Here is a 20,531-nt window from a genome sequence, read left to right as displayed (position 1 = left end):
GTACTTTAAATAACATTAAAAAAAAAAAAATGTCAGAAAAATATCTTTTCTGCTGTTTTTCATAAATACCAGTAGTGATGTTTTGCGAGGATGCTGCCATGTCACCATCAGTGTCCCAGTGTAGTGAGCCAGGGTCCTTGCTGTCCTTTCCAGTGCCTGAATTCGGACCTACGGAGCTAACTTGTGATATTCTTCAATAATGCCTATAACCATTGTGAGACACAACAGCAATAAATATCACTTATTTGTATTGCCTGATGTCTTAAACCACATAATTACAATATTATTACTACAATAATAATGAACATAAACAACTTACAGAGCTCTTACTTGTACCACGTGACTGCTGCATATTCATTTTGGCATTGATAGTGTTGACATAGAAACGCATATCCGAGTCTGAGGACGTGAACATCTCCAGGTAGAATGTCATGAGTTGCCATCTCGTAATTACAGTTATAACATGCCGTGAACACAGAATAAGATGTTTTTTTTTGGTTCAGGAGGAACTATAAAAGGTGGCTGCTGTTTGTTTGTAATGCTCTGTGACTGTCTGTGTACAACTCTGCATAGCCTCATGGAACATGCTGGTGACGTGTGATGTCTGCGCGGACGTATGAAAATGCGCATGTTGACAGGACCGAATGTAATGATTGGATGAACATTTTTTGGTCCTGAGACTTCCGCAGAAGATATATTTAGTTGTTTTAATATTTAGACCACTTCTATTAATGATTTCTGTCAGGATGTGAAAAGAGTTTCAACCAGTATAACAGAAAGTGTTTATAAGAAGAAAAACATTTTTTTTTTTTTTTTTTTTTTTTTTTTTATTCTAAACTCATGCAGACTCTCAGATATTAAGCTAAAAACTAGTTCTGTTCAATTAGTTTTTCTTGTTCTCCACCTTCTAAACTCTTAAAATACTTTTGTTTTTCCCTGCTTCCACACAATACCACCAATTTCTGACATTTTTCATAACCTGAGAGAGGTTGACAGTCACTGGCGATAATGTAACGAAGCATGTCTTATTCCATACGCGTGTCAACAACGTTACAGACAACTGAACATGCTCTAAAAATATGACTGTGGTGACTCAGGTCTCCAGTCTCTCTGGCTGAGATTGATAGAACAAGAACATCTGCAAAGGTTGTATGTGTTTATATAAGAAGTCTCTTATGTTCACAAAGTCTGCATTTATTTGATTAAAATTACAGTAAAAACAGTAATATTGTAAAATATTAAATGTAATTTAAAATAACTGTTTTTATTTTAATAAATTTTAAAAATGTAATTTATTCCTGTGATGACAGCTGAATTTTCTGTATCATTATTCCAGTCTTCAGTGTCACATGATCCTTCAGAAATCATTCTAATAAGCTGATTTGGTGTTCAAAAAGCATTTCTTATCAGTGTTGAAAACAGTTGTGCTGCTTTTTTGGTGGGATTCTTCGATGAACAGAAATTTGAAAAGTACAGCATTTATTTGAAATAAAAATGTTTTGTATCATCACAAATGTCTTTGTCACTTTTGATCAATTTGATGTGTCCTTGCTGAATAAGTGTTCATTTCTTACTGACTCCAAACTTTTGGACCATGCTTGCATGGCTTTTTTCCTGGGTGTGAGGATAAAGGTTTGCTGTCACAACCAATGTATGCGTAACCGCATTATGTTGTTTCTCAAATGTTTGTTTGCAGTGATGAAGTACTGTAAAAGTTTACTTGTTCTAGTTCATGTCCAAGTATCTAAATTGCTGGCTTTGTTTTTGTTTATATTACTGAAGAGCAAAATAGAGAGAGGCATTATTTGAACGTTAAGGCTGTTCTAGTTTTGTACTTGTTTGCTTTGTCTGGAGTTTTTCAGCATGCAGTATATCTTTGTTTCGCCTGTAGTACAGCTGACTCTAACAAGTCTGTGACCCATAAATATGGAAATGGTCAAAAACCTTATGTTCACTTGAGTTATTTTGGTGCTAGATAAGTGCAGGCCCTCTTTCTGTGTTTTGTCTGTCAAAGCAGCATCCATGTTCTTTTCATTTATCTTGTAAATTGATTGTATTTGTAGTCATGTCCAAATATGTAGTTGTTCTGGCACTGTTTAAATATTCTCAAGGGATTGTTTGATTTGTTGATGTACTTTCATGTTTGTGTTGTGTTTTCTGTGGTTCTTGTATTTGCCGTTTGATGCTGGAGTGTTTTGGCTGGTGTGTGTGTGTGTGTGTAAGGTGAGCAGGTTTGTCCCTGTCTCTGGGCCCCTCCGCAGTGCAGCTTCATAGGTATTGTTTTCATGCCATCCGCATAAATTAACCTGTCACGCAGACAGCTCTCCTTACCCACGTTCTCCTGGGAGGGCCCGAAACAGGCCAGTCGCACTCTCACACACACTGCTAACACAGTCGTGCCAACAGAGGGAACATGGTGCCCTCAGAAATGTGATTTTTCACAAACTTGCTAATGTGATGGTGCGGCTTGTATGTTTTTCGATTACATAAGCTGGTGTTTTATCACTAGAAATGCCCCTTTTTCTTCTTGGTTGATGCAGTTCTTACCAGAAAACGAGGAAATGGCTGAAAAGTGGGCCACGGTCTTTATTTCACCCCATTGCAAAGGGGTTTGTGAAGTTCCCAACAGGCCACCACTTGATTCAAAGCTATAATGAAAACATGAACACATACACAGTCCAGATGTAGGATATAGTTTGATACATCAGCTGGACGGGATCAGGTATACAATGTTTCCACATTTCGATCTCCTGACTGCTGTTTTTTCCCCCTTATGTTTGTGTTGGCAAATTGTGCATATGTCATTCTCCATGTATGTTTCACAAGGGGAAACTTGGCTTTGATGTTTTGTTTTTTTGTTTTTTGTGGATGTCGGGATATGGACTGTGTATCAATCAGTGGATTCTGAGATTAATTAGACCATCAGTTTGTGAATGCTTTCCTTTTGGGTCAGACAGGCCAGCAAGATGAAAGCCAGTGCTAACTGGCAGTTTCAACACGTGTAACAGCATGAAGCTGTTGAGATGACACAAATTTGAAATTATTGTTATGATATGTTAGAGAAGGTCAGCATCAGTGTTTTTATGCTGCCTTGTTCTGTGTTTAATTAAAAATATATATATTTTACTGAAGGAAGTGAATATGTGGCTTTGCAAGCAGTGGGCTCGCAAACAGCAAGTTTTGAAACCAAAATCTAAAACCAAATCAATTTTTGAAACCAAAAACTGTTTCTCAAGAATTATACTCTGAAATGCTCAGATTTATCTTAAAGGGTTAGTTCACCCAAAAATGAATTTCTGTCATTAATTACTCACCCTTGTCATTTTAAACCCTTTGTTCATCTTTGAAACACAAATTAAGATATTAATATGAAATCCGAGAGGTTTTTTTTATCCTCCATTGAAAGCAACAAAATTACCTTATTATTAACTTATTAATATTTTTACATGAACTGAAATTAATTTTTCAAAACACTTATGTGCTGTTTTTATTTAAAAAAAAAAAAAAAAAAAAAAATGCATAATTCAGTAAAGTGATGTGTAAGTGAACAGAAATCTTCAGTTTCTGCAACACATTCACTATGTCCTGTAAACATAATTTCAATATATAAATAAAATGTTAATTTTGTCACTAACATTAGGAGCAAATATAGATCTTACTAATGTCATACATAGTAATTTGGTAATGAAAGTTGACACATTGTCACTACTGTGTAATCACAACGTTAAACAATCTTTTCCTGGGTATTGTGACGTACATTCTAATGAAACGGATTATCAGAAAAGAAAAATGCAGCGACTTGGTGCTTTCCATTGGTTGCTGATTGGATGGAGGCAGATCTAAAAATATAAGCTTACAGTCAAGTGTTAGAAAAGAGCAGGGATTTAAGTACACTAATTGATTAGAGAAGTCCTGTGTATACATCACCAGAGAGAAGTAATTTCACATTAAATTGAGTTATGACATTAATTTAAAAATTACAAGGTCAAAAACAATTAAATATGAAACATGCACAAATTAATTGTTCACAATAAGCTAACATGCATTTAGAAAATATGGTGAATTTTTATTTCATGTTGACTTGAATCCACAGTGTGAATTTCTCAAGATTTATTTGTTTCTCTTATATCCTCACTGAGTGCCTTGTGTCACTATTATAAATGACCCTGCAACAATGTTTTAGCTATTTAGTTATTTTTGGATGTTTTAAAACGTTTTTAGAACTATCCAGACACAAATATTCTCCAAAGACTTGTATTAGAAAAGACAAGAGCAAAAGCTTGTCTTGAATTGGTCAGTAACATTTTTTTTAAGGCAATGCTTAGCAAAGGATCCATTGCAAATTAAATGTAAACTCATCTCAGAAATTGCCTAAAATGAAATTAAGCCTAATCATTTAATTTCAGCCTAGTTTTAGAAGGCTGTATCGTTTTGTTTCTTATGCATCATTGATGTCCTTTTGTGATATTCTTGAATTTGATATTTTCTATGCTTTCGTTTGTTTTTTATTCTCAGTGTAAGAAGACACACATTCCTTACAGAGATAGCAAGCTGACACGGCTCCTCAAAGACTCTCTGGGTGGAAACTGCCGAACTGTGATGATCGCGAACGTCAGCCCGTCCTCGCTCTCCTATGAAGATACACACAACACTCTCAAATATGCCAACCGCGCCAAGGAGATCAAATCCACTGTAAGTCCTACACATACACGTACTGCTTCAGCAGTCCCCCAGCCAACAACATGCCTTAAATGTGATTTATAATATAAATTGTATTTCTGATTCCCTCTCACTGTTTTTCAGCTGAGGAGTAACGTGATGAGCTTGGACAGTCACGTTGGCCAGTATGCCATCATCTGTGAAAAGCAGAAAGCAGAGGTAAATAAATAAGACTCGATGAATCTCATCCTTAATCACGTCTTAATGTGGAACTATTTACTTTGTAAATCTGGTTTGCTTCTCCTGTTAGGTGAGATGGGTCTAATCCACATGAGACTAGCTTGCCTAATGAGAGTGTGTGTGCTTGCAGATTGTCATGCTGAAACAGAAACTCAAAGAGTACGAAGAGCGGAAGGTGGAGGTTCCTGCCCTAAATCCAATCCCCATCCAGAGGAGAGCAGAATTTGAGAAGTAAGCAGTGTGTGTGTGTGTGTGTGTGTGTGTGTGTGTGTGTGTGTGTGTGTGTGTGTGTGTGTGTGTGTGTGTGCACGTGTTGTATGAGGACGGTTGCGTCCAGTCCATAAGTGTGCACTCATGCGACACAGCAAACTCTATTTGCAGGCATCAGCATGCGGCTTGAGACCTGTGTTTTTGTTTGTTTAGATGTTGTTTATTTTATGCCATGTGTGATGTGCCGCTCTTTAACGCTGTCTTTTGAAACTTTGAATACGCCTCAATTATTCATAAGTAAGAGTACACAGGACAAAGCCAGACACCGTCGCAGGTGGAGGTCTTCTTACATCTGCATTTTTCATCAGGCCCAGTGGACAGTGGAGACTTGTGCTTTGTGTTTTCCTCTTTCTTTAATTTTTCACGTTTGTTTATTTTTAATTGTTTATTGTTTGTTTTGGACAGAAAATGTATCACAGTTTTGCGACAGATCCCACCGCCCCACCCCTCAGTTTCTAGATTTTTTTTTTGTGCGTGTGTATGTGTGGTTCTCATCAGCAAAAACCGCCGCAGCATCCGTAGATGGGAGGGAGAAAATGAAGGACAGGCGGAGGGAGGAGAGAAAGAGGGAAAATAGCGAGGGTGGGAGGGATGGAGAGGGGAAGGAGGAGGGGAAAAAGCTGAATGAGTCTCACTCCTACGTGTTTCATTCACCGGCATCAGAATTCACAACTTGCCGAGCGAGTGAGGGAGAGGGAGAGAGAGGTGCTTGGCGGCAGGGAGGGGCAGCGTGCTCCTGCCCGCATTAATAATGCAGGAGTCTGGCAGTGTCGGCGCTGCACCAACATTATGGCCCCAAATACAGCCTCTGCACTCTCTCTCAATGGACTTTTTTTTTTTTTTTTAAATCAAAACTAATACCGCCCACACACAGTTCAGGTGATATCTCAAAGCATTCATTGAGGTGCCGTATGCTGTGTTGCAAAAGGCTGTGTGGAGTATGGAAGGCTCTCAGTGGAGAATGTGTTTGAATGAGAGCATGGTGGCCTTTAGCGCTTACCTATATTAAATAGAAGAGAAAGGGATGCAGTAAGGTGAGATATCTTCTCCGTGATTATTGGATGCATTCATGGCCAACTGTTGAGTGTGTTTCATATTTTCGTCAGTGCGACCTGCACTACTGCTCAAAAGTTTGGGATCAGTAAGATTTTTAAATGTTTTATCTCTTACAACCCCTGACAAAAATTATGGAATCGCCACACTTGGAGGATGTTCACCCAGCCATTCTACTATACAGCAAACATACAAATCACAGATAGGACACAAAAATGTTTAATAGCTTAACATTCTGGCTTCATGAAACACACCTCAAAACCACTTTCTTTTTTTTTAATTGGCTTGTATTTTTCCAGATCAAGTTGAGGAAAAAAGGAATTACTCAGTGTTGAGGAAAAAATTTTTATCTTTTAATTTCCATTTCTAAAACAAATACAGAGACAAGTCTAAAATGCTAATTAGTTTTTAGTTAAAGGGGAGAGCTTTCACACCTTATGGAGCTGTTGGCAGTGGGCCTCTAATTCCATAATTTTTGCTAGGGGGTTCTATGTTCACCAAGGCTGCATTTGTTTGATTAAAAATGTGGAAAACAGTAATATTGTTAAATATTATTACCATTTAAAATAACTGTTTCTGTTTAAATATATTTTAAAGTGTAATTTTTACCTGTGATGGCAAAGCTGAATTTTCAGCATTATTACTCCTTCAGAAATCATTCTAATATGCTGATTTGGTGCTCAGTCATTATTTTAATTATAATTGTTTTTTATTATTATTATCCATGTTGAAAATGGATGTGCTGTTTAATATTTCTTTCACATCGTTTCTTTGATTCTTAGAGCAGCATTTATTTGAAATATAATTCTCTTTGTATCAATCTTTACTGTCACATTTGATTAATTTGAAGCATCCTTGATGAATAAAAGTATTAATTTAAAAAGTATAGTCTTGCTAAACCCCAAACTTTTGAATGACAGTGTACTCATGATAATTAAAGGTGTCATCTTTATGTATTTGTGGCCTTCTGATTTTTATTTTTTATTTATTTATTTATTTTTATTATTTATTTTTTTTTGCGACCATGTTGTTGCCTTTTCCACAGGGTATGATGTGAACTGCTGAGCTTTTATTGTAAATGTATTGCTATGCACATATTCGTCTTTATTAGAGGATTAGTTCACTTTAAAATGAAAATTACCCCAAGCTTTACTCACCCTCAAGCTATCCTAGGTGTATTTGGCTTTCTTCTTACTGATAAACACAATATTTATAGTTTTATTTATTTTATTTACACAATATTTATATTTTAGTTATATGAATAAATATCCTGACGTGTCCAAGCTTTATAATGGCAGTGAGCGGGAAACGAGTATCTCCCCCCCACCCCCCACTGCCCCCGCCCCGTTTATGATGGATGGGTGCACTTTCTTCAGCTTCATACTCGCTGTTTCCCATTCACTGCCATTATAAAGCTTGGATGTGTCAGGATATTTATTAATATAACTCCTATTGTGTTCACCAGAAAGAAGAAAGTCATATATATTTGATGGCTTGAGGGTGAGTAAAGCTTGGTAATTTTCATTTTAAAGTGAACTAGTCCTTTAAGTGAATTTTAGTCAACATTATTTTCTGTGATAATCAGCAGCTGATAATAACAGGTGCTGTTTTGCGCAAGTTCATTAAAACCAGGATATTACATTAATTTTATTTTAAGCTCCTTTTTTATTTGAGTTTATTTATTGGCGTTTATCAGATGAGGAAATTGACAGTAAATTGCAGGGAGAGAGAGGACTAAATGTTTTTGAAACTGAGTATCAAGGGCATTTTAAAGTTTCTTTACTTTAAATTTCAGAAAGACCATTTAAAAAGTTTGGGGGCGGTAAGGTTTTTGTAATATGTTTGAAAGAAGTCTCTTATGCTCACAAAGGCTGCATTCGAACCAGTGGCCTTACAAGCACGTCATCTCTTAAAGGTCAGGAGCAGTGCGGTACTCTCTGCCACATTTCCAACATTTTTTTATTATTATTATTTAATTCATACATATACTGTAAAGAGGATAGAAAATCATGGTGAAATGCCTCTTTTGTGCGTCAGAACATATGCATTAACCACCAGGCAACTTTTCATACACAGAACTTATACAGTCAGTATAGGTGAGAGGAAAAATGAGTTGCATCCATTGAATAGAGACAATAACTTAATGTCTGTATGCTTTTTGTGTTTGTGCAGGATGTCTGAGTCCCTGCGAAGTGTGTTTGCAGCACGTTTGCAGGTCCGTAAAGAGCATCTGAACATCGAGAAGCAGCTGAATGAAAGCAGGTTGACTATGAGACACAGAGAGTTGTGGCACCAGCAGAGCACGATCTTCTTTCCTGACAACAGGGCCGAAAAGGTAACAACATTGATTCATACACATACACGGTTGTTTAAAACTCTAGCAGCAGAATGACTAGATATACTACTGTTTGAAAGTTCAGTGAGACATTGATAATAATAAGAAAGTTTTCTTAAGCCCAGCATATTAGAATGATTTTTGAAGGATCATGTGACACTGATGACTGGAGTAATGATGCTGATAATTCAGCTTTGCCGTCATAGTAACAAGTTACATTTTAAATGGGTATTTTCAAATTTCACAATATTACTGTTTTGATTCTATTTTTAATTAAATAAATGCAGCCTTTGTGAGCATAAGAGACTTCTTTCAAAAATATTAGAAAAATCTTTTTAAGTGGTTTTTTTGAAAACTTTAAAATGACCTTGATACTCTTTCAAAAACATTTAGTCCTAGAAAAGTAATCATTTAAAAACCTAAAACAAAAGTTAAAAAAAAAAAAAAAAAAGTAAAAAAAATCTTAATTTTTCTAATTTTAAGTCAGAAATGTCTATAGTGGAATTTTTTTTTTCTACTTATGCTCATAATAGCAAGAAATTGCTTTATATATAATGATTTTTATAAATCCTTATCAAGTAAAAATGAATGAAATCTTTGTTCAGTATGTGTGTGAACCCTGTTTTAGTCATTTGTTTGTTTGTTTTAGGCTACCTGTAAATATGAGCGTAAACTGGCTTCCCTGAAGTCTCATCAGGAGCACTTGCAGAAACGCTTATTGGAGAGTGAAAAGCACTTCCAGGAGAACGAGGGATGGCTTCACCGCATCGAAAATGAGATGAAGCTTCTCGGACATGAAGGTCACACTCCAGAGGTTAGGGCTGGGTCACTTTTACTTCATATTAGGGTTGCACGGGCAATATACATGCAGTTGTAGAAATACAGTGTCATGCACAAGATGCTGCAAAGGACGCAAGCACAACCATCAAACACGTCCGTCTAGCCCATGTTTACATAGAAACAAAATGGAAAAGTGGCGCAGTGGATTGTCAAAATGTGTTCTGTGTGAACGACCCCTAACTGTAGATTGGTTATGTTTTGTAACTCAATTTCGTAATATGAATCTGCTTTTGCATTGATGGCCAGATTTGTCTTTCATCTATTATGAATGATCTTACCTTCAGGTTTGTCTCCAGTTTAAAAAGTCATTCAAATGAGATAAAAGTCATTAGACTCAAAAAAATAGATGTTACTTCATGTTTATGTAATATAAAAACCATTTTGGGTTCGAATTTGCAGCAAGAATAGCTGTATTGTATATTGTGATATAAGAATTTGTCATACCGCCTACTCCTTCAACAGATATGTTGGGTTTTTTTGTCCTTCAGCTTACCGTGATATTTCTTTGAGGGCTCATTTCAGCCTCAGAGTGGACAGCCTTGGCCTGTTATCCATTTCGAAATGCCATTATTGAATGTTTTCATGTTTTCTACCCGAGCAGTAAGCTCTAGGGTGCCAGTCTGCAGTGTTGTGATGTCTGAGGCAGACATACTCCTCTGAGGCCCTGGATAGCGGAGCTCTTCTGATGCACTTTCTTTGAGCTCATCAGACGGCCAACTACACTTAAAGCTGGCATAAATTTCATCTCTATATCTTTATATACCTAAACATTTTAGTTTGACCGTGACATTCTTCTGAAACAATTTAAATATTTTGCTGCCATGCACACTGTTAATCAGTCTGCATGTAGGAGGCAGACATTCATAAACAGATTATAAAAACAGGCAACAATCACCATTTTGTCATTGGTTTTATTGGACAGGCGTAGAATATTGTGGGTTCTTTGTTTTCTCCCTCATTTGTGACCCTTTGAATAGACACTGTGACCATCTCTGTCTCTTTCACCCCCTCTTTTAGCTCTTCTCTCCATTTCCCCACCGGAGGATGTCTTAATAAAAGAAAAATCAATGCCTTTCCTTCATCACTCTCTACAGCTGCTTACCTAAATCCACACCTCTTTTCTCACTCTCTTTTTGCTCTCCTGTTTTTTTTCTTTTCCTGGAAGTAGAACGGAGTAGTGACGCACCCGCCCATCAAATGTTCTGTGCTCTGCTGTTTTGCGTTTTGCGTCAGAGGGGGTAGAAGACTCCTCAGAAGGTGTATTTTCAGTGAGCCAAAGAAAACAAGGAGCTAGACTAAAAACAACATCTAAGCCGTTTCATCATTTTTGTAGTGTCTTGCCTTTGTTGCCTTTCTCATTATAGTGCATAGATGAGATGGTTTAATCTCGTCGTTCTCTTTACCCAGAATGCCACGAGAGTCTCACTCCTGAGCTTGACATTCTATTAAAATTTGTCATCTAATAGATGGGAGACTGCACATCCCTATCTGTGTCCTGATTTATGCTATATATAAATAATTTGCATTGACAATGTGAAATGAAGCAGCATTATGAATTTTAGGCACCTTTTTTTTTGGCCATTTCTTAAATAGCTTGTCATTGACAAGAATTGATCATTTCAAATTATTTTATGAATTGTTTAATTCATGACTCTGGTTCAAAAATGCGCTGGCATCATCACTCAATTTAAGTTGTTCATTTATTGGATTCCAGTCCAAAAAAAAAGTAGATTAATTGGGAATCAATATTTGCTGAAAACAGCCCCCAAATTAATAAAGATGAGTTGGACGAATGCATTGAATATACATTTTAAAAATCAAAAGAAAATTTTGGTTTTATCTCCATATTTTTTATATATATATATATAATTAATCGCATATGATAACATGTTATTTTATAGACTTAATTCAAATCTTTTGGTAAAAAGATAAATAAAAATATTGTTGTTTATTGCTGTGTACTACTGTTATATTGGTGTATGTAAATCAGTATGATCACATTTTTTTCTTGTGTTTAAATAGCATTTTTATGTGTTTTGTCTTGTTTGTTTTTTTTTATCTGCTTGGATAAAATTGCCATTTGGTCAGAATGATTGAGAGAGAGAGAGATATATATATATATATATATATATATATATATATATAAACGTTATATTGATGCACAAACAAACAGTGTATGTGCGCTCTTGACGCACTTGATCACACATTGGATCGTCTTTGTGTTAAGATGTATTTCTGTATACAGGAGCTGAAAAGAGAACTGCAGTGCCATCAGCTGCAGCTGCAGATCGCTGACCTTCAGAAACACATCGAGCACACGGGCCACCTCATCAGTGTTCAAGACCAGGAAAACACTCACACGCACAAGTATGAGTCAAAACTCAGAGCTTTTGCGCCACGTTTCATGATTTTGAACTTAGTCACCCTGAATCTGAGAGTGTTTGTGGGAAACCACGCTGTCTTCTATATGCTCTGGAATGTTCTTTGTACATAAGTTCTTTGTGTTATTCAGATTAATTTGAAATTTGCAATGTAAATGCCTCCATCTGTATCATTCAACTATACCACACTTGCTCTCCACCTGTCCTGTCAGGTTGGTGAACGCCCTGCTGTCCACCTGCCGTCAACAGCACCTGGCGTTGAAGGCTGCGAGCATTGCCACAGATGACGCTGCATGGGAGGAGCTGGAGCGCCTGGTCCATAGGGAGAGGGGTGTGGTCTGGGCAGACCAGGAGAAAGCCGAGGAAAGGGATGATGGTGGTATAGGAAGCACTCATCTACAGCCGATCCTGTCTTTCTCACACCTTGTTTCTCACCAGAACACGCCATGCAGTGAGTGAAATCTCTCATCCTAGTTCAAACTGGTGTTATAAAGCCTTTCACCAAACATGGAGTAATATGACCCACAATGTCTGACTTAAAAGTACACTACTGTTCAAAAGTTTGGGGTGAGTAATTAATTAATACTTTCATTCAGAAAGGACACATTGATGAATAGAAAGTTCAAAAGAAGAGCATCTTTTCAAAGAATCCTGCAAAAAAAAAAAACGTTTCCACAAAAATATTAAGCAGCACATCTGTTTTCAACATTTATAATAATAAGAAATGTTTCTTGAGCACCAAATCAGCATATAAGAATGGTTTCTAAAGAATCATATGACACTAGACTAGAATAGTGGCAGCTGAAATTTCAGCTTTGCCAACACATGCGTAAGTTACATGGTAAAATAACTGTTTTCTATTTTAAATAGTAATAATATTTCACAATATTTGTTTTTACCGTATTTACATAAGAGCCTCAAAAAAAAAAAATTCTAAAAATGTAGCGACCCCAAACTTTTATGCGGTAGTGCATGTGTAAATATATATATATATATATATATATATATAATTTTATAACATTTGATGCAGATAATCATGATGAACATTAGCATTACAGTTTTAGCAGAAAAAAGATAAACATCAGGCCAAACTACAGATTTTTTTTTCTTTTTTTTTCTTTTTTTCTTTTTTTTTTTTTAAAAAACACCCATATGACAAAAAGGAGATCTTGTTTAAAATGCTATTTATTATCTCCTGTTTTTGGGTTATGTCCTCAGCTGAGTATGTAAGGAAATAATCCAAAAGATAATGTCAGCAAACTTCCTGTTTCCAAGATGAGCCATCTCATTTGTGTCATACAGCCACCTCATAGTGATCTCATTTTATGTCTGCCATGTGATTTACTGTTTTCCATGTCAGTGTAATGTGATCTGCATTGTATGGACATTGACAGATGTATGTGTCTTGATTTAAGACGTGTTTAGTTCCTGTGTGATGTATATGCTGGATTGAATAAGGACCAGCGCAAATGAATAACAATGCCTTTTTTTCACTCAGGCTCAGAAAAACACACACGTCGAACCTCACAGTGTCTCAGACCAACACAGTCATCTAAAGGTAAACTCATCTCTGTCTCCCCCATTTTTCCCCATGGTCTGCTTCAACATACTCTGCTTAAGTCATCAATCCAGCTGCCCGAATCTGTCACATTGCTCATACTGACAATGTTGCAACCATTTTTAAGGCTTTAAGGTTTTGAAAAACTATCTTTGTTTAAAATGGTCTCCTTTTAATATGTCTATCATTTTCCATGTAAGCATTGAAATAAATAGTGCTTTAATCATATCCAAATCATATCAGTGTCTTAATAAAAACAGTTTTACTATGATAATTATATGAATGATTTTATTTTAGCTTAGGAACAGACTCAACATTGTCCAAACTGACTGAATGAAACACAAAAACAAGCTTTTACAGGATGGAGGAAATTGAGGGGTGGGAGAAAGGGGAAAAGGAAGAGAGGAAAGCTTTGGGAAATAGAAGGAGTGGTGAGTTATGGCTCAGTAAATGGAGAGTAATGATATTTGCTGCAGAACAGGTGTTCCTCATTTGATTGAGACACGCTGTGGGAAATGCACACATTTCAGGAAAAATACAGAGACCTGCAAGAAAGAAAAAGAGGGAAGTGGGGGGAAAACAGACGGATACTGTTAAGAATTATGTTTGGAAAAAATAGTGTAAACTTCTGCATTGATGGTATTGGGAATATTTTGCATTGTCGAGCATTGTATTTATTAGAAACAAATTGTCTATAATTCTTCATTTTTGACAAGAAGATTGGGGTGTTTCTGTTGTTTATTTTTTACTTTTCCCCCCATCCAATGCTTGTTTAAATTTGAATGATTAATTTCAAACACCATATGGGATTTGACCAGGTCAGGACAGTATAAAAGTGCATTTTCAGTGGAAGGAAATGAAGCTTTTTGAAAATTATGAATAATGATTTGTTTGCTGCCTCAAAAGAAACGTAAATGCATATTTCACGAAAAAAAATAGTGTGCATGTTTTTATCAGTCTGCTGGGGGAAAAACTCGTTTACAAGTTCCCAGTCTGCTCCATTGAGCTATTCCGAGGACAAACTAGTCACTGGCTCTGTGAGGTTTCATTTTAGGCACTTAGCAAATACATGCAATATTCATGACCTCTACATTCCTTTATTGTTGTAAACATGAAATAAAGCATTTATTCCTTTTAGACAGATTTTAGTTTAGACTACATGTCCTGCACAAATTTTCCATTAATTTCTGTCTGTTTGTGTAACAGTTCTGTCTGTTTTTTGTTTTTCTTTTGAATGTGATGTGACATTTTCAGATTGGCATCAAAATAAATTTGCTGCTGTTTTAAAAAGAGATTTATTTTCAAGGTTCACACTGTTGAACAAGTTCTTCTGGCATTCATGCAGCAGGAAATAAGAGCTGTGTTCAGTTCGTCTTGCTCTGCGTTCCCTGCTTAAAGACAATAGAGATGGAGCCTTGTCTGCAGGAGCTGAAAGAGATACAGAGATTCAAAGAGAGGGTTATGAATGAACCTCCGCCCCACCCCCACCATCGACGTGCTTCATGACGATACCGTCTCTGCACTCGTGCTCAAGTGCTCGGTGGAGAGAGGGAGCGAGAGCGTGAAAGGGTGGAAAATAGTGATGGAATAGAGGACAGAAGCAGGAGGGGTCACGTGTCAACGCGCACGAGACTGCCGTTCCTGCCTCTAAATCTGCAGTCTGTTTCTTTCCATTCTCCTTCCTCTCTTCACTCTTTTCTTTCATCTTTCTGTATGTTATCTCCGTGCTCCTTATTTTTTAATCAATCAGTCTTTCCATCTCCATTGTCTGTCTCTCCTCCTCACCTCGCCATCTACGTCTAGCCTCTTTCAGTAGCGCCGACCCTCCGCCCTTCCGAATTTCATTCATAAAATCATTGCTCGGTGCAGGGAGGGGGGGAGCTATTACATATAGTATGAAACGCGCCTGGATTGGGCGAGGACGATTCTGCAATAAAAAGCGAGCAAGCAATGAGAGAGCGAGAGCCAGGCGACCCTAATCCGCAGTGGCTTCCTCCAGAAATAGCTCTTCATGCATGTTTTAATCCCACCAGCCAAAAATACGCCACCCAGAGCACTCTGCCACCAATTACTGATCGCACCTATTCCTCTGCCTCCGCTCTGGGCCATACATCACTGTCTGCCGCCCATCCTCTCCCTGTATTTTTTTCTGTGCTTTGTCACCTGATCAGCCCGTTCCTCTCAAATGAAGTTATATCGCTTGTGCGTTACAGCTGCCGGCTTCGAGAGGCAATCAAAGCAAAGTGAATTCAGTAAGAGTTTCAAAAGAGGTGTTTGTTTTTTTTTTTTTTAGTTCTCAAACTTTCTTTTGCTAAAAAAGTGAGTATAGTTAGTCATTAACAGGATGTCAGGTCCTCTCCCATGCAATCCAGATTTCTGAGAATCAGCACTGACTCAGAAAGAAGGAGAGATGGCTGTGTGTCAACAGTTTAACCAGCAGGAGCTCTGAAGCATCGCGATTGGTCAAGAACGCTTAAGATGCAGCCGCAGTGTCTTTCTCTCCCTCGCTTTTCTGCATCGTGTGAGTCAGTGTGCGGCCAGACTGCGACGTGCTCCGGCATACTCCACCACTCAATATCCAACGTCAGACCCCTCCAACAGCTTCCTGGAGCCTTCCCTTGCCTTCCCCACCCACATACACCCACCGGCACACACATACACGTACTGTCTGTCTTGACTGAGTAAAAGAACCTGCTCTTTAACAACACACCCCTCTTGATGTGTTCTCTAAGCGTGGATAAATTATCACTGTTGTATGAGTAAATAATGTTTGTGTATTTGTATCGGTGATGTAAACTTATTGCGTGTGTGAGCTATATGTGTCCAGGAATGCGCCTCATAAATCTGATGACTATAACTGAGTAATATTATAACATACGCAGTTACTTGTGTTGGGCAGGATTCATTCAAACATTATTGGCCCCATCACTTTTTACTTAGGCAAATTTTGTCCCCATCACTTTATGAAAAAAATTGTGATGGGTGAATTAATACAAAGGAAACAGCTTAGATTTTTAAAATGGGTATTTTTGTTTCATTACTGTTTGAGATATAGTGCTAGAATTTATTCTCCTTTATACTTTCACGTTAATTAAAAGTTGGCATTTGTTCTAATTTGTGGGAAGTGACAACAGGTATCTGTTTGCCTAGCTATCTTTACCCATCTATTTATCTGTACTCAACTGTATATCTCTGTTTCCCTGTCTAACTATCTCTGTCTTAACTCTTTCTGTCCATCTATCCATTTTTATCTCGCTATCTAAAAACATCCAAGGACTGACAAATGGCAAATGTTGGAGTTAAGTTATTGTGTGTCAAATCAAATAAGTTTGAGCAGTTGAAATGTTCGATAAGAACAATCATTCCCTCAAATCACTGTAACTTTTTTGTTTTAACCCTCATGCGGTGTTCGGGTCATTTTGACCCGGAAAAGATTTTCTTTTTCCCGAAAATACTAGTTAATGTTATTACATTGGACTGAAACTTCATGACTTTGTTCACACAGGGTTAAACTACTTCTCTCTCTTTTTTTTTTTTTCTTTTTTTTTGATAATTTTTGTACTTTTGGGTTTTTTGTTTTTGTTTTTTTTTTACCTTGTCACACTTGTGGTGTTCCTGGTCAAAAATGACCGGCTTACAAAAAATTGCTTATAAATCACTCATTATGCTATATTATCACCAAATATTGAATTCAATCTTTTTGACAACTTGTTTTCTTTCATTTAGGACTGGTATTGTATTTCTTTTTGCTTCTGATTAATCGTAGGCCTCATTTATCTGAGAGTAGGCACCTCAGTTTTTGAATGAAAAAAGTTTTATGTGGATAATTTTGTCAATTTTACAAAAAATATGAAAAAGATTTGCATTATTTATCACGCTAGTGTGCTTTAAAGTTTAAGCAGGAAATGTGTTTTGAAATGTTTTTATTTTGGTTTTTATTTATTACAAAAAGTCATAGTTACACTTGTGGTGTGCTTGGTCAAAAATGACCGGCCTACCAAAATAGCTTATAAATCACTTATAAATTACGCTATTTTATCACCAAATATTGGATTCAATCTTATTGTCAACTTGTTTTCTTTAAATTGGGGCAGGTTTTGTATTTATTTTTGAAACTGATTGATCGTAGGCCTCATTGATCTGAGCTTATATTGGTCAAAAATGACCGCCCATTGAAAATGAATGGGGGAGTCGAAAATCAGAGAAACAATTAGTGTTCAGGAGCGTGTTCATCATGTTAATGTTCACATATATACATGTGGGCGAGCAAAAATAAAGGCCTCGGACCTCTGCATGTGTGGATAAATGCATACTCGTGCACAAACTATTTTGAGTATTACAGGCTTTCTTTTGCACAGAGATGAACTTTATCCTCAAATCAGCAAGGCTCAGATCAATGAGGTCTACGATCAATCAGTTTTAAAAATGATTTATAAGTTATATTTCTGCAGGCCGGTCATTTTTGACCGGGAACACCACAAGTGTGATTTTGTGCCATTTTGTAATAAATAAAAACAAAATAAAACCATTTCAAAACAAATTTCCTGTTTAAACATTAAAGCACACTAATGTGATAAACAGTGCAAAATTTTCATATTTTGTGCAAAATTGACACAATTATCCACAAAAAACACTTTTTTCACTCAAAAACTGAGGTACATAAGCTCAGATAAATGAGGCCTACAATTGATCTGTTCCAAAAATAAACACACAACCTGTCCTAATTGAAAGAAAGTTGAAATTAGTTATCAAAACGTGAAAGATTCATGAGATAAACCTTCCATTTGGTAATGTCTTCTGATAAAGCTAGTAAATTTTGTGCTTCCTTTTTCTTTCAGGATGTGGCCCTCAACATCAGGAGGCAGAGGCTGAATGTCCTCTTAAAAAACCAATCAGGAGGAAGCTGTCTGTGTCTTCTGAAAACCCAGATGAGGATGGCCCTATTTCCGTGCCGTCTCATTACCCTCCTGCCCTTCAGGAGGTCTTAAGACAGGAGGGCATGTTCCCACTGCAGTACACTCCTGAGGGGCAACCGCACACCTCCAACATCTTTGATCCAAACTCTACTATCGACATCGGTCACAACGAGGACCCGTCAGGCGGTAATGCCACAGTCATCTTATCACCTGAGCCCCCTGGCCACACAACACTCCGGGCACTACGTGCTAACAACGGAAATGAGCCAGCTAAAAGGTACCACGTACTGTCATTCGCATGGTTTAATAATGCTGATGTTGAAGTGAACTAGGTTGTTCTGTTTTGGCTGCCGTTAATAAGTTTATCTCCAATTGGTTCCTAGGTTGGAGATCCCATCGCTATTAGACCTTCGAAGATCCAAACCGTCCTACATGGCCATGACTTCAGCTGCTCAGGGCAAGCGCAAGTTGTACTGGTGTGTGTTTATTGTGGGACCTGTTCGCTGGGGCTGTTTAAAATCATGCCTCATTGACATTTTGCACTCTTGGTGTTTTCCAAAATCTCACTTTGTGTCTGTCTGTAACAGTTCCAACACTGGAAAAGAAGACAGTTCTCAGGCCACAGGCGCAGTACCCAAGCGCATAAAAAGAGATCCCTGTGAGCCGTCTAAACCACTGCGAATTCGACGTTTTGGAGGTTAGTATGCTATTCTCAATGTAGAAAAATCAAAGTTACCCTCTATGGGCTCTCCATTTGTATCTTGGAAGTGGAACATAAGCGTCTCTTATTATATTCCATTTATGAAGTCCTCACATAATCCATTATGTTTGGTAAAGTATTGTAATAGTGTAATGGGTGGGCCGGCTGACAGCTGTGAAAGAATGTCAGGCGCACAGCCAGAAGCGCACAATCTCCTCCTCCCACTCCCAATGGCTCTCGTGCTTTCTTTCTCCTTAGTAATATAATGCCATGATTTGGCTGAATTTACCCCAGTTTCATAAAGTAATAAGCCACGAGAGGCCGTGCATTACAGTGATTTTTGCCACATTTTTGGGCTGTTGTAAGGCACGACTGCTTCTATTCAAATAAATGACCAAAGCATTATAAGGCACCAATGTTAAAAAATAATAAGCATCTCTTTCAATCAAAAATGAGCCAAATTAATTACATAGGCTGATTTTTGTTGAACTACTGTTTTTGAAAAGTCACTTATGCTCACCAAGGCTGCATTTGCTTGATCAAAAATACAGTAAAAACATAATATTGTGGAAATATATCATTTAAATTAGCCTTTTTTCTTATAATAATCATTATTCCCTCTTTGTTCTCTTCCACTGCACGTAGTATCATCGGAGAATGAGCTAAGCCGAAGAGTAGTACGGAGTGTGTCTGAGGGAAACCTCCATCAGCTTGGCCAGCGGAAGCCCAAGCTGAGCTCAATGGGGCCCGCTGCACTCTTTAAAAAAGTCACCAAGAGGATGTGAGAGGTTTCCACTTGCTATTAAAGGCGCTGCTCTCTCATACACCAGCCTTAGAGACTTTCTTCTCATTAGAGTAGATGTACATAAGATGTAAAAAGGGAAACGTTGGAGGAACAGGTATTTGGTCTTAATTATTTCTAGGAAACTGGATTTTTTTTTTATGTTAATGTTTTAAAATATGTATGTGTGTAGAAAACTTGTCCAGCCTAATATGAAGCACACATTAAAGTATTAATTGATGTCCGGGTCTTGTAAAGCAACTTGGTTTTATTATTGACACTGAATGACTTTTCTCCCCATTTTGTGTTTTAATTAAAAAATCGATTCATTTTAGAGAGCCACTTTCAGGTCAAATGTGTTTCTTTTTCATGATTGATTAAAAAGAAATCAACTGAGAAATATTGACCGTGTATTTTATTAAACTGAACTTTAAATTATTTATTTTTTAATTCATTGTCCTTACACTCACAAAGCCAGAAAATTCAGTGGTAATGCACAATATTTGGAAAATCTCACTAAACTAGCCAATCTTTTGGCCTCCTGATTACACTATTTGCTTTGTAATAGTTTTAAACTTGGTTTGTTAATGTAGCTGTTGCTCTGGTAACAATTAAGCACCTGAACTGTAACACAAATTAAGAACAGTTTGGTTCTTTATTTGATATTTCTAGGGCATTTACAGCTATTATTATAACTGACATTTTGCGTTGTAACATGTCTAATTCATCTAGACAGCAAAACCTATTAGTTCAGTCCAATTAACCACATTCTCTACACGTTTTTCATGCATCTTCACC

The 20,531-nt window shown here is 37.1% G+C and overlaps 1 protein-coding gene across 1 annotated transcript in view; it reads left to right on the top strand.

Annotated features, from left to right (window-relative positions):
* Window positions 1-20,132, top strand: part of kif18a (kinesin family member 18A) — a 28,816-nt gene extending 8,684 nt beyond the window's left edge. Inside the window, exons 7-18 of the mRNA XM_051898925.1 lie at window positions 4,516-4,692; window positions 4,804-4,878; window positions 5,030-5,130; window positions 8,395-8,557; window positions 9,207-9,371; window positions 11,643-11,764; window positions 11,991-12,229; window positions 13,277-13,336; window positions 18,175-18,529; window positions 18,636-18,728; window positions 18,840-18,949; window positions 19,598-20,132. Coding sequence (XP_051754885.1) covers window positions 4,516-4,692; window positions 4,804-4,878; window positions 5,030-5,130; window positions 8,395-8,557; window positions 9,207-9,371; window positions 11,643-11,764; window positions 11,991-12,229; window positions 13,277-13,336; window positions 18,175-18,529; window positions 18,636-18,728; window positions 18,840-18,949; window positions 19,598-19,737 — 1,800 coding nt within the window. The 3' untranslated portion in view covers window positions 19,738-20,132. The remainder of the gene's footprint in view (window positions 1-4,515; window positions 4,693-4,803; window positions 4,879-5,029; window positions 5,131-8,394; window positions 8,558-9,206; window positions 9,372-11,642; window positions 11,765-11,990; window positions 12,230-13,276; window positions 13,337-18,174; window positions 18,530-18,635; window positions 18,729-18,839; window positions 18,950-19,597) is intronic.
* The last annotated feature ends 399 nt before the right edge of the window (window positions 20,133-20,531 follow it).

The sequence above is a fragment of the Ctenopharyngodon idella genome, chromosome 7, assembly GCF_019924925.1.
Source record: "Ctenopharyngodon idella isolate HZGC_01 chromosome 7, HZGC01, whole genome shotgun sequence".
Taxonomy (NCBI): domain Eukaryota; kingdom Metazoa; phylum Chordata; class Actinopteri; order Cypriniformes; family Xenocyprididae; genus Ctenopharyngodon; species Ctenopharyngodon idella.
The sequence above is the reverse complement of the archived record's forward strand: the minus strand, read 5'-3'. Positions and strand labels throughout refer to the sequence as shown.